The 12,908-nt window shown below is 41.3% G+C and overlaps 1 protein-coding gene and 1 long non-coding RNA gene across 11 annotated transcripts in view; one reads left to right on the top strand and one right to left on the bottom strand.

The window, feature by feature from the left end:
- Positions 1-12,908, bottom strand: part of LOC109460239 (uncharacterized) — a 253,015-nt gene that overhangs the window by 229,672 nt on the left and 10,435 nt on the right. The window lies entirely within an intron of this gene.
- ADGRG2 (adhesion G protein-coupled receptor G2) overlaps positions 1-12,908 on the top strand; it is a 102,791-nt gene that overhangs the window by 83,979 nt on the left and 5,904 nt on the right. For all 8 annotated transcript variants that reach the window (XM_074323670.1, XM_019755401.2, XM_019755400.2 and 5 more), the window contains 9 exons: positions 24-180; positions 1,331-1,474; positions 2,090-2,212; positions 2,789-2,834; positions 2,957-3,060; positions 3,850-3,971; positions 6,516-6,784; positions 9,548-9,647; positions 10,486-10,769. In XM_074323670.1, coding sequence (XP_074179771.1) covers positions 24-180; positions 1,331-1,474; positions 2,090-2,212; positions 2,789-2,834; positions 2,957-3,060; positions 3,850-3,971; positions 6,516-6,784; positions 9,548-9,647; positions 10,486-10,769 — 1,349 coding nt within the window. The remainder of the gene's footprint in view (positions 1-23; positions 181-1,330; positions 1,475-2,089; positions 2,213-2,788; positions 2,835-2,956; positions 3,061-3,849; positions 3,972-6,515; positions 6,785-9,547; positions 9,648-10,485; positions 10,770-12,908) is intronic.

Here is a 12,908-nt window from a genome sequence, read left to right as displayed (position 1 = left end):
TGAACTGCCACTTATCTTTACAGATTGCTGAAAGTAGTGGATGACATTGGCTTACAGCTGAATTTTTCAACCAAGACCATAAGTCTAACCTCCCCTTCTTTGGCTCTGGCCGTGGTCAGAGTGAATGCCAGTAATTTCAACACAACTACCTTTGCTGCCCAAGACCCTGCCAATCTTCAGGTACATCCTAATTTATTGTCGAAACAGCTTTTTCTTGTATATGATTATAGTCCCCATGTACTTCATGACTGAGGCAATTACTGCTTATAGACAGAGGTGATATTCAAAATATTTAACATCTACAATGAAGCACCACAGAATCTAAAAAAGGATAGCGGTCTTGGCTGGAGCAGGTTCTCAGAGGTCTTTGTTGTGCCCTGTGTTAAGCCTTTAGCAGCTGGATTGTGGGAGTTTGGGGAGGGTGAGGTGGGCGAAGTGTTCAGCGGAGAGTTCTAGGTAGTTGGGAGAGGGCAGGGACATCAGCTATTTATCAGCCCATTCCAATATTTAAATAAGTGTTAGTTTATATAAACCAAAAACAACAAAACAAGACAAACAAATGAGAAACAAAAACTCATAGACACAGACAATAGTTTAGTGGTTACCAGAGGGTAAGGGGGGTGGGGGGTGGGAGATGAGGGTAAGGGGGATCACATATATGGTGATGGAAGGAGAACTGACTCTGGGTGGTGAACACACAATGGGATTTATAGATGATGTAATACAGAATTGTACACCTGAAATCTATGTAATTTCACTAACAACTGTCACCCCAATAAATTACAAAAACAAACAAATAAGTGTTAGGACTACACTGGTGTGACTAGTGGTGCTGAACATCAGTCCCGCTCCTAGTGTTCTCCATCTACCTCTCCGAGGGACTGGGGGCTGGACAAGTAAAACCAAGTCTTGCCTTTTCATTTTTATAGTCTGCCCTTTACAAGTTTAGTGCATGTGGTTCTAGGAAGACTTTGCCCCAACAGGTCACCCAGTTGGTGTGTCGCTGCTGTGGTCTCCCTGGGGTCTGCAGTTACCTTGCACTTTCTTTTCTTTTCCCCCGCTTTTATGGAGATATCATTGACACATAATATCCTGCACTTTCTGTTTCTCTGTATCCTTAAAATGTTTTCTTACCTGCTCCAAGGCCTCGTCTCCTTATTATACATCCCCTCTAATTTCATAGCAATCAGAGAAACAAGAAGAACCGATTATATAGACACCACAGATAAATGCTCCTACACGATCCTTCCTCTTACTTATTCGTGTTTTCCAACTCCTCCTTATACTAGCCCCTAGGTAATATTCTTCTTATCGTTTACTTGATTTTCAGGTTTCTCTGGAAACTGAGGCTCCTGAGAATAGTATTGGCGTGATTACTCTGCCTTCATCGCTGATGAGTAATTTACCGGCTAATGATGTAGAGCTAGCTTCCCGGGTTCAGTTCAACTTTTTTGAAACACCTGCCCTATTTCAGGTAAAGCTGCCACTAACTGCTTTTGATTTAGGTTTTATTCGGGAGGGAGTTTTGTTATTTTTAATCCTCACAGATTCCTAAGCCTGCTATAGGTCAAATGAAGCGCTGAAAAGGCACAGTTTATTTTTAAACAGGACCTAAGGATGCTAGTGATGATATATACCAGTAACTGACAGTTACCAATTGCCGAGCACTAGCCTAAGTACTTAGAAATGTTAACTCCAATCCTCTCAACAACTCCGTGAGGAAGGAACCATTACACTATTATCCCCATTTTACAGATGAGACCATGGAGGCACAGAGAGGTTAAGTAAGTCGCTCAAGGATACACAGCTTAAATGGCTTAATGCAATAGTCCCTTTAAGATTCATGAAGGTCCCACTGTGTTAACCTGTGAAATTTAAGTTGGTATATAGAGCACTGTAGAGTAGGACAAGTGCTGCTTCTAATTATGGTCCTTGGGAAAGTCACTTCACTCTCTGTCCCTCCATTTCTGACCTAGGTTGTCAAATAAACAATATGGACTAAATAGGCCTTAGGGTCCCTTCCAGCTCTAAAACTCTCTGATAACATTTCCTTTTTTCTTGCCATCTCGTTGATTCTCTGCTGTGCTAGGACCCTGCCTTGGAGAACGTCTCTCTGATCAGCTACGTCATATCGTCCAGTGTTGCAAACCTGACTGTGAAGAACCTGACAAGAAATGTGACGGTTACATTGACGCACATCGGCCAGAGCCAGGTGTGGGGGGGGCTGTCTAGTCTGTTCACTGACCGGAAACACTTTGTGCGAACTATGCCAGTGAGACTGGGCCCCAAAAAAGGAGATCCAGCAGAACCATAACTCTGTTAGGACCGTGTGTAAGACTCGAGTCCCACCGTGACTCCGTTGGCATTTAATATGCCTAATAACGGGCCACCTGATTTCCAAGAAGGAACAGTGCAAAAGCGAGTGCTGATCAATTGTAGAATTGTAGCTCATTGAGATCTGTGGCTGCAGGGCTGATTCTCACCTCCAAAGACAAAAACAGCTCCCAGTTCAGTTCACATTGTGCATCATCTATGATCTCGCTACTCAGAGTGGGGTCTGCAGACTTGTAGGCCCCATCCTAGACCCAGTATCAGAATGTGCACTTTAGCAAGACCTCTTATGCACGATTGCTGAGTTTAAGAAGTGCTGACCGATGTGAGACTTGCTTGCTTCTAAGGAACAAGTATGAGATTCTGAAATTAAAAATATCAGGCTTTTTTTCAATTGCTTTTCAGTTTTTTCACTTCGGTACGTTAATTATTTGTAATGCATCTTTCTCTACTGCAGGATGACTTAACAGTGAGATGTGTATTTTGGGACTTGGGCAAAAATGGTAGGTTCTAGTCATCCTTTTACAAAGTCTGGAGTGGGCAGGGAGGGGGAGAGTGCGGAGGAAGGGCAGTCATTGGTACCACAGCTTTGCTGATAGGACAGATACTCTTTCCAATGCCACAGGTGGCAGAGGAGGCTGGTCATCCGATGGCTGCTCTGTCAAAGACAGGAGGCTGAATGAAACCATCTGTACCTGCAGCCACCTTACAAGCTTCGGCGTCCTACTGGTAATATCCCCACACTACCTGGCCCTGGGTTATGGGTCTGAGGGGTAGCTGGGCATCATACCACCATGTCTAATCTGATGCATGACTTCAATATATCAGTAGCTATGATGTTGTGGCCAAGTTATAGACCAATAAAATCACTCTTCTAATAAGCAAATGCACTTGAAGGACAATACGTGAACATGGAAGTATTTTTTCCCATTCATTCTATTTTTACATTTAAGTTTGTTTCATTTAAATAGTTAGGAGGACTGGGGAATTCTGATTAAAATGGGTAATAAAAATTGTTTAGTTTGCAATGCTCTTTAAAATTTTTATACATCACCTTGACAGAAATTATCTTATTTAATCTCCCCAATAGTCCTGCAAGATAAGTAGAATGGGGCATTGTCATTTGAATGACATCAGAATTAAGACTCATTTGATGGGTAGTTGTCCACAGTCATATAACCAAGAAATAGAAGAGCCAGAAGCCAAATTCAAGTCTTTAGACTCCTAGCCCAGTGCTTCTCAAGTGCACCATCATACGCTGATCAAGTACATGGGCTTTGGAGTCAGCCACACCTGAATTTGGATCCTGGTTCCTCTACTTCATAGCTGTGTGACCATGGACAAATTACTTAACCTCTCTGGGCCTTGGTTTCATTACCTTTACTTGATGGCAATAATTTTGCCCACCTTGTAGGTCTGTTGAATGAACTATGGATAGGCACTTAGAACATTCAATCAATGTAAATCATGTCTCTTATTTAAAATACTTGGTCTTGAAAACAATATTTTATTTTCTAGGACCTATCTCGAACATCCTTGCCACCGGCTCAGATGATGGCTCTGACGTTTATCACATATATTGGTTGTGGGCTTTCATCAATTTTTCTGTCAGTTACTCTTATAACCTACATAGCCTTTGAGTGAGTATCCGCAACTGGAAACTTGGATTATAGGATGCAGTACTCACCTCTATTGCCAAAATATATTAATTAAGTGAGCTCCTCAACCTACCTTATCCTATAAATCCACCTAGTGGGGCCACATATATGTAAAACTTCATGGAACTTTTTGGTTTATATACTTGCTTCTTTCCACTAGTCTGTCTATGCACTCTTTGAAGGCAGGGTTTGTGTCTTAATCATTTTTGTACCTAAAATGAAGCCTGGTGCTTAGTTGACATTAAATGTGAAATGAAAGATGGATACGGACCCCAAAAAACAACAGCTTACAATCTGAATTAGACCATAGTTCCATGCACAGCTTAAGAGCTACGTTTAATATATTACATTTCTAAATTATACCAAGCAAACACAAAAGATTAAATTCATTAACATACGTGGGTTGAAGAAGAAAAAAGGGTGTAAAGCATCACTGAAAAATGTAGATACTCGGTGAGCACAGCTTTGTCAATGAAAGCAAGTATGATATTCCAAATAACAGCACCTCCTTGGCTCATCAAAAGGGTCCCTTTGCTCACTTTTTTTGGGGAAATTCCAACAAATTCTGTTGGAAAAGATGGAAATAGCTACTTTTATTACATTAACTAAATAAAATAATATATAAGTTCTGAGATGTAGATTTTGGACACTGATCAGGAAATGCACAAATTTACTTTGAGTGCCAAACTTAGGGTCCAGCTGTGACTACAGATCTTCTACTGGACCTTTGAAAATGTTATTGATGAGACTAATTTACCATAGGGCCAGCCATTACTCAGAATGACTTCACCAGATCTAATTTCACACACATAAGCATGTACATGTCATCAATTAGCTGTATTTTCCTATGTCTGTTTCATTTAGCTATAGTTTAAACTCTTCTTTCCATGATCTCATTTTAACTAATAACAAAATAGGACACTGGCTATATTTTGAAGATCTGAATATAGGAACCTATTATATAAGAAGCAGCAGCAATGCTTCTAGAAGTAGTTTGGGAGAAATAGGGGGTGGGTACTCAGTAGATTCTACTACAAACTATTTAAAAGGTGGGTCAACAGTCAGCATGTAAAAGGTTCCACAGAAATACAAACACAAATTTTCCTTATGGTTACCACAAATTATTCTGTTTAGATTTTGTCCTTTGTTATTGTTGTTGGTTTTAATGCCTACACACACATACATACTCAAAGAGAGGAAATTTACACATATGCATAGTCCCTCTTTATCCATGGTTTTGCTCTCCATGGTTTCAATTACCCACGGTCAACGACTGTCCAAATGGAAAATTCCAGAAATAAACAACCCATAAGTTTTAAACTGCACACCGTTCTGAGTGAGTAGCATGATGAAATCTCACGCCATCCTGCTCCATCCTGCCCAGGACGTGAATCACCCCTTTATCCTGCGTATCCATGCTGTATACACTACCTGCCCATCAGTCACTTAGTAGCTGCCTTGGTTATCGTGGCGCTTGTGTTCAAGTCGCCCCTATTTTACTTCATAACGGCCCTAAGCACAAAAGCAGCGATGCTGGTAATTCAGATACGCCAAAGAGAAGCTGTAAAGTGCTTCCTTCAAATAAAAAGGCAACAGTTCTTGACTTAATTAAGGCAAGAAAAAGAATTGGATGCTGAGGTTGCTAAGATCTACAGTAAGAAGGAATCTTCTATCCGTGAAATTATGACAAAGAAAAAAGAAACTTGTGCTAGTTTTGCTGTCATACCTCAAACTGCAAAAGTTACAGCCACAAGTGTATGATAAGTATTTAGTTAAGGCGGAAAAAAGGCATTAAATTTATGGGTGGAAGACATGAACAGAAAATGTTTTCTGACTGATGGTAATATGTTGCACCAGAAATCATTGAGCCTATTAAATGAAGACTTAAGCAAGGGATCCCCTGCAATGAGTGACACCAAGCCAAGTAAGGGATGATTACCCAGATTCAGAAATAGGTTTGGACTGAAAAATATAAAAATCACTGGAAAGAGAAAGACACTACATTCACATAATTTTTATTACAGTATATTGTTCTAATTGTTCTTTTATTATTAATTATTGTTGTTAATCTCTTACTGTGCCTAATTTATAAACTTTATCCTAAGTATGTATGTATAGGAAAAAACACAGTATATATAGCAGGGGTGTCCTAAGTTTTTTCAACAGTTTTCACCAAGGGCCATATGCGGTAAAATACACAAACAGCCGGGCCTCTCACTCGCGGTGAAGTACGTATTGCCTCACCTGATTTATTTAAGTAAACTAAATATATTTTTGGAATTTGCTGCGGGTCAATTAACAATGGATTGCAAGCCGCAGTTGGCCCACAGGCCATAGTTTGGACACCCCTGATATATAGGGTTCGGTACTATCCACAGTTTCTGGGGGTCTTGGAATGTATTTCCCACAAATAAGGGGGGACTATGATAGACATTTACCAAAGAATCAAAATAAATTGCTTAAAACTCAGATATGTGCACATAAGGAGAATGTGATGCTAATTCTTTTCTTGTCCTTTCCTTTTAGAAAGATCCGGAGAGATTACCCCTCCAAAATCCTCATTCAGCTTTGCGCAGCTCTGCTCCTGCTCAACCTGGTGTTCCTCTTAGACGCGTGGATTGCTCTCTATGACGTACGAGGCCTCTGCATCTCGGCAGCTGTATTTTTGCATTATTTTCTCTTGGTCTCATTTACATGGATGGGCCTGGAAGCATTTCATATGTATCTGGCTCTTGTCAAAGTGTTTAATACCTACATCCGGAAATACATCCTTAAATTCTGCATTGTTGGTTGGGGTATGTATCATTTGCTTGCACATTGCCTCGGCTTTCTCTGCTTTTTCTCCAGTGGTTTGATTTTTAACCAGGTAGAGACAATGATGAAACAGGTCACACTGGCAGGTTTCTAAAACAGCTTTATTCGCCTTCCATGTTGCACTGCCCAAAGAGTAACCCTGTCAAATCTCTTTCTAGAACACCTGTATATTTCCCTTGGATTGGTTATGAATATAAAACTCTTTGAGATTAGGGCTATGAATCCTCTTTGTATGTCCAGAACCGGGGCTGGCACACAGAAGGCGCTCAATAGATTGAAAAAGTTAGCTGGATAATCACGGAGCCAAACTCTCAGGTGCTGAGCTCCCAGCTAGCCTCAGTCTGTTCTGGGCCTCCCGGATGTCACACACATGCATGATGGTATGCTCAGAAGGGCAGAGTGAGAGAACATACAGATAAACCCTAATGTAACTTCATTGCTACGCTGGCACAATATTTCAGATCATGCCATCTGTTGGTGGTGGGTCACAAAGTCTTAGACACCCCAAAGATCTTAAAGGTTTCTTCATTCAACTCCCCACCAAATGTAGGAGCCTCCTCAATTTGACTTACTCTGGATTAAAGATAACATAACCTCTGGTTGGACACTCCTATTATTGGGGGAGCTTATTACCTCAGTTACAAAACAAAATTCAGTGGAGTACATTTTAAAGATCTTATTGGCGTTTTTTCAACGATTCATGAACCAGGCAGCGTCCAATCTAGCAGATTGATTGGAGCTCCAAGGAGCTATCCAAAATGAAAGACTTTTATAGGCAGAAGGAAGCAGGAACAAGGAAGTTACACTAGACAAAAAAGCGGATTGATTATTGCAAAGTCCCTTTCCTTTAGGGGATGGCAGAGGCCTAGCAGGCAGATGACCTCACTACCTAGTGCTCATAAGGCCATTCCTAATTGACTGGTATCAGTGTCCATTTCTGGGAGAGCCAAAACTGTAATTCAGTTACGTCTCGGCTTGGTGACATGGAGCTTAGCCTAAGCAACTCCATTTGGGGCCTGTTGCCTTAGTTTTAATACTTTACAAGGCAACTAGTAACAATTTTCTAAAGCTCTACAGTTCTGTTTTTCCATTAAACTCACTTGGCTCTCTGTTGGCATTTACCCAGTGGCCTTGGTTTTACTCTCTCAGGCAAAAAAATAATAAGCTAACATCTCTTCTGCCAAAGAGTCATTTAGACAATCTACAAATAATATTAGGTTGGTGCAAAGGTAATTGCAGTTTTTGCAATTATTTTTTACCTTTGAACCTCAATGACTTTTGCACCAACCTAATGTACAACATTAAGTGTAATGCCCCGTTTTTCCATGTATTGTCACACAAGTAACCCCATGAAGGACAAGTCAGTGAGGTTAGCAAGGCAGTTATTGCTAACTCCAGGTGAAGAAACCAACTCAGAGTGATGACCTGATTTATCCCAACTTACACAGCTCAAGAACAGCCAAGCCTGGCTTTCTGATTTCTTATGCGAATCCCTTCTACTGTATTACAGCTGCCATCCCTCCCAAAGTCTCCTCTTCCTCAGGCTAAATAATCCCTACACAACAGGACTGCAGACCTTTTACCACCCTTGTCACCCGCCTGTCGTGATATCTTTGTGAAGAATAACAGAATACCACCTTTCCAGAAAGATCAATCACTTCTTCCCAGAAAAATAAGTCACTGCTTCTGACACTGGGCACAAATTCTGTCTTCTTCGTAGAATTCTGAGAGGTCAGATCCCCTCGTCAAAGACTAGCTCCACACCCCCAATATCTTATTTTTAGGAAAGTGTCTCCCTTTGGAAGTCATCATATGTCAGTGTCTCCAGACAGTACGAATATGAAAGAATGAAATATTATGTTAGATTGTAGCAGGCACCCCAACTTGTCTATGAGTGAATTGTTTTTTACATACCAGGGCCTTGAGATTTGGTGTCAGGCTGGTTTGTGTGGGGCCGAGTGGAGGCTGATGGGATGGAGGGGTGAGGACTCCTTCCTGGGGGGTGGAGTCTTCACACTCCTCTTAGTGGTAGTTCCTGTGGGCCCTTGAGAGAGCCAGCATAGTGGCAGTCACCATCCCCAAATCAACCAGGTCAGGCTCCTCAATCCATCAATGGGTTCCAGATAATCAGTCGAGGACTTCTTAGGTCACAGTGATAGATTTTCCAGGAGTTGCTGGTAGTGCTAAGAAGTCGATTACGACTCACATTTTGTTTACATTTTAGAGTCCTTCACTTTGCCTGCCACCTGACCCTTAAAATTCCATCCCAGGCATGTGTAAGTTAAGGGTAACACTGGATGCTGTAGTCAACAAACCCTGAAATCTCAGGAGAAGAAAATTTCTCACTCGTGTGCAGTCCATTAGCAGGTTCAGATGGGTCTCTGGTCTTGCAGTTATTCGGAACTCAAGCTGCTGGAGACTCTGCTCTGCCTCATGACAGGGCTTCCAAGGTTGCCCTGAATTTAGAGGGAAAGAGGGGAGGATCTCACAGGTTTTTATGGGACAAGCCTAGAGGTGGAACAGTTCGCATCTGTCCATATCCTACTGGCCAACACCTAGTCATGTGGCCACACACCTAGCTGCAAGGGAGGCTGGGAGATGTGCCAAGGAGGAAGAGAAACCAGGTTTGGTGAACAGTTCACCAGTCCCTGCTGCCAGAAGAAAACAAACCATGACCTCTATTCTATCTTCTCACCACCTTTGGTTATTAGAACTGTGTGTGACTGATGTTTCCTGTCTTCCAGGGATACCAGCCGTGGTTGTGACCATCGTCCTGACTATATCCCCAGATAACTACGGACTTGGATCCTATGGGAAATTCCCTAGTGGCTCGCCCAATGACTTGTGAGTACAAAGCCCCAGAGGGAATGTTAAGTGAACTGGAAAAGAGAATTCTCCATGAAAGTAGAGAATCTAATCAGCATACCAACTCCGGCTCTCAGCCTAATAAAATCCAGTAACATTTACAGAGCCTTTGCAGTCATATATGTAATGGGACAAACTAGTTGGAAATGCCATGCTACTACTTAAGTATTAAAGAAAACAAATTAGGAGGAAGTATTTTGAAAATACTTTTTTTCAATTACAGTTGACATTCAACATTATTTTATATTAGTTTCAGGTATACAGCACAGTATACAGCATTTATATAATTTATGAAGTGATCCCCCACTAAGTCAAGTACCCACCTGGTACCATATATAGTTATTACAATATTTCTGACTATATTTCCTGTGCTGTACTTTACATCCCTGTGACTATTCTGTAACTGCCAAATTTGTACTACTTCCTCCCTTCACTTTTTTCACCCAGCCCCCTCAGCCATAGAAAAAAATGAAAATACTTTTATAAGCCTCTGATAAAAAATGAAACACCAGTTACATTGTTAGTAAAGACTCATGGAATAGAATCACTAGGATTTAAAGGGGGTAAAATCCTGAATGTTTTCAAAGAGTAACTTTTAAATACTTTCCACACCAAGTGTCCCAAAGTGTCTTAGCTTTTTTTTCTTTTTTTTTGCCTAGAGGTATAAATGGTTGTGGAGAACAGTGGTTTTCTCTTTATTTTCTTTTGTACTTACAGGAACTGTTTCCGTAAAATGATATTAATTCATTGTATCATTTTGAACTATATTTCAGCATTGTAATATGTTTTCCCCTGGGTTTTTCCCCCCCAATTCCAGCTGCTGGATCAACAGCAATGCTGTATTCTATATTACAGTTGTGGGATATTTCTGTGTGATATTTTTGCTGAACATCAGCATGTTCATTGTGGTCCTGGTTCAGCTCTGTCGAATTAAAAAGAAGAAGCAACTGGGAGCCCAGCGAAAAACCAGTATTCAAGACCTCAGGAGCGTTGCCGGCCTTACGTTTTTACTGGGAATTACTTGGGGCTTTGCCTTCTTTGCCTGGGGACCAGTTAACGTCACCTTCATGTATCTCTTTGCCATCTTTAACACCTTACAAGGTAAGCTCTACAGCACTAAGTCTGCACTGAATGATCCCAACGGAACTTAAAAATATCACTACTAAGAGTTAGAGTATCTGCCAAGTGGCTTATTTAGTAGCTTAAGATATAGTCTTTGAAAAACAGATTTATCTTTGAGAAAGGATGCTTTAAGATCCTTGGAAGAAAGGCATTCACTAAATTCCAGTGGTACTTTTTTTCTCCTTTTCCATCGTCTCCTCTGAGAGAACATACTGAGGGGAAACTGCCAGGAACTCTTTCTGGGAGTCAATTACTTTTCCATCACTTGGTTCCTTACTTTTTTTAGAATTTTTTATTGAGACGGAACATCCATATGGAAAAGTGCACATGCCATAAATGTTCCCGTGAGGTCTTGCCACTCCGTCCTCCTAGGTCTGTGCTTGATGGGGAGATACTAAGAAATGTGGAGTCAATATATAGACCCAAGTGGCAGCAGCCTGGCCCATTAGCTAATCCTGAGAAGTTGCTCTGCTGGGACGTGCCTCAGGAAAGGGTCAGGCTTTGTATATCATTCTTACTTCGGAGCATCCCATTTGGTAATGAAGCCCAGCTCTAGTCATGTGGAACCCTCTTAGCTGTATTCTTCAGAAAAGCAAATTACTAATTCTTTTAGACCAGCGTTATCAAATACTTGTCAGCTCTGATGCATTTGTAATGGAAGTACAGTACTTTGGCATTAGCAGCCCCGCAGCCTAATAGGTTTACATTTCAATAACAATAATTTATGTCCCTTGGTTTCCTTTTATTCCAAAGCCTCTGTTGGTATGACTTTTAATTGCATTCTCATCTGTTTGTTTTCATCTTTTCCTGTTGCGTTTAGCTCCCATAGCATCCTCCTGTAGTTCTGTCAGGCAATACATCATTTTGCTAGTTTTCAAAGAAATCCCAACCAGAGATTGAATTCAAATACCTAACTTGGCTATCGGTTCTTATTTTATTTGAAGAGAGCCAGTTAATATGCTTGTTGGTTACATACAATTGTTAATTTTCACCTATAATGTACCAGTTCCTGAATCGGTATACCCAGGTGTTGCACTACACATGTAGTATTAAATAGAAAAGTTTTATTTGCTAACAAAGGCATGCTCAAAGTAAGAGTCCCTTTAAGAGAAAAAAATATGCCCAGATCACACTAGTCATAGACGCTAAATCAAGATACCTACCCTTACATATTTAATGTGGAAACTGAATCTGCCACTCTATTTCATTTCCCCAGAATGTCTTTTCATTAGAATATAAATGGATAGAAGGAATGTATTGTTTCATTTATAAAAGGGAACCTAATTTATAGGGCTTTGGGGTCGATTAAAGGAGAGATATGTGTAGGCTCTGATTTGGGACTTGGGTACCCCCGTTCTGATCTCTCTCATACATGCTGTTTCTCCCCTAATGCAACCAAGGGTAGCCACCCAGGGTGGCAAAGGAACAAAAGTGTGCAGTATTCACGATATCAGTCTTTAGGATGGGTACCTGATGTTTTGAAATGAAGATTTTCAAGTAGATAGATTAGGGGTTGGGGAGAGGGAGGATTCCAGATTTGTTCCTTCACTTCAGCAAATATTGGCAAAATCCTTGAGGAGTCACAGCAATGGGCCTGTGTGGTGAGCCCTGTACCTGCATGACAAGGACAGAGGTGGGTAGGAGGTGGAGCCTGAAGTGTGGCCAAGATGCCAGGGCAGAATTTCCTTCCGTAGGTGACAGGGAGACTGGAAGGCAGGCGAGGCTATCGCTGCAGTGACCCAGGCTTGCAGTGACCCAGGCTTGGGAGGAAGAGGGGCAAGTCCAGGCAGGGGCTTGAACATGGAGGAGATGGCATTTGACAGAACTTGGAAATCTATTATAAATATGGAGGGCAGGGGAGGGAGGAGCCTAGGTCCAAGCTGGCATCCTGGGTGGATACCTTCTACTTCCCAAGACAGGGAAGGCCAAGGACAGGACGTGAGAGGAGAGACAGTGAGTTTAATTTTGGAAATTTGGAGTGATCATTCCTTTTATAAGTAATTTTTATCTCACAAAGAGAGTCCCCCCAGGGTGCCTTTCATTAGCAAACTTTCCCAGGATTTTGGACTTCTTTTTCAATTTGCAGAATTCCACTTTGCCTGTAGCTGCCAACGATTT

This window comes from Rhinolophus sinicus, chromosome X (assembly GCF_036562045.2).
Source record: "Rhinolophus sinicus isolate RSC01 chromosome X, ASM3656204v1, whole genome shotgun sequence".
Classification (NCBI taxonomy): Eukaryota; Metazoa; Chordata; class Mammalia; order Chiroptera; family Rhinolophidae; genus Rhinolophus; species Rhinolophus sinicus.
Note: the sequence above shows the minus strand (reverse complement) of the source record. Positions and strands in the feature narration are given on the sequence as shown.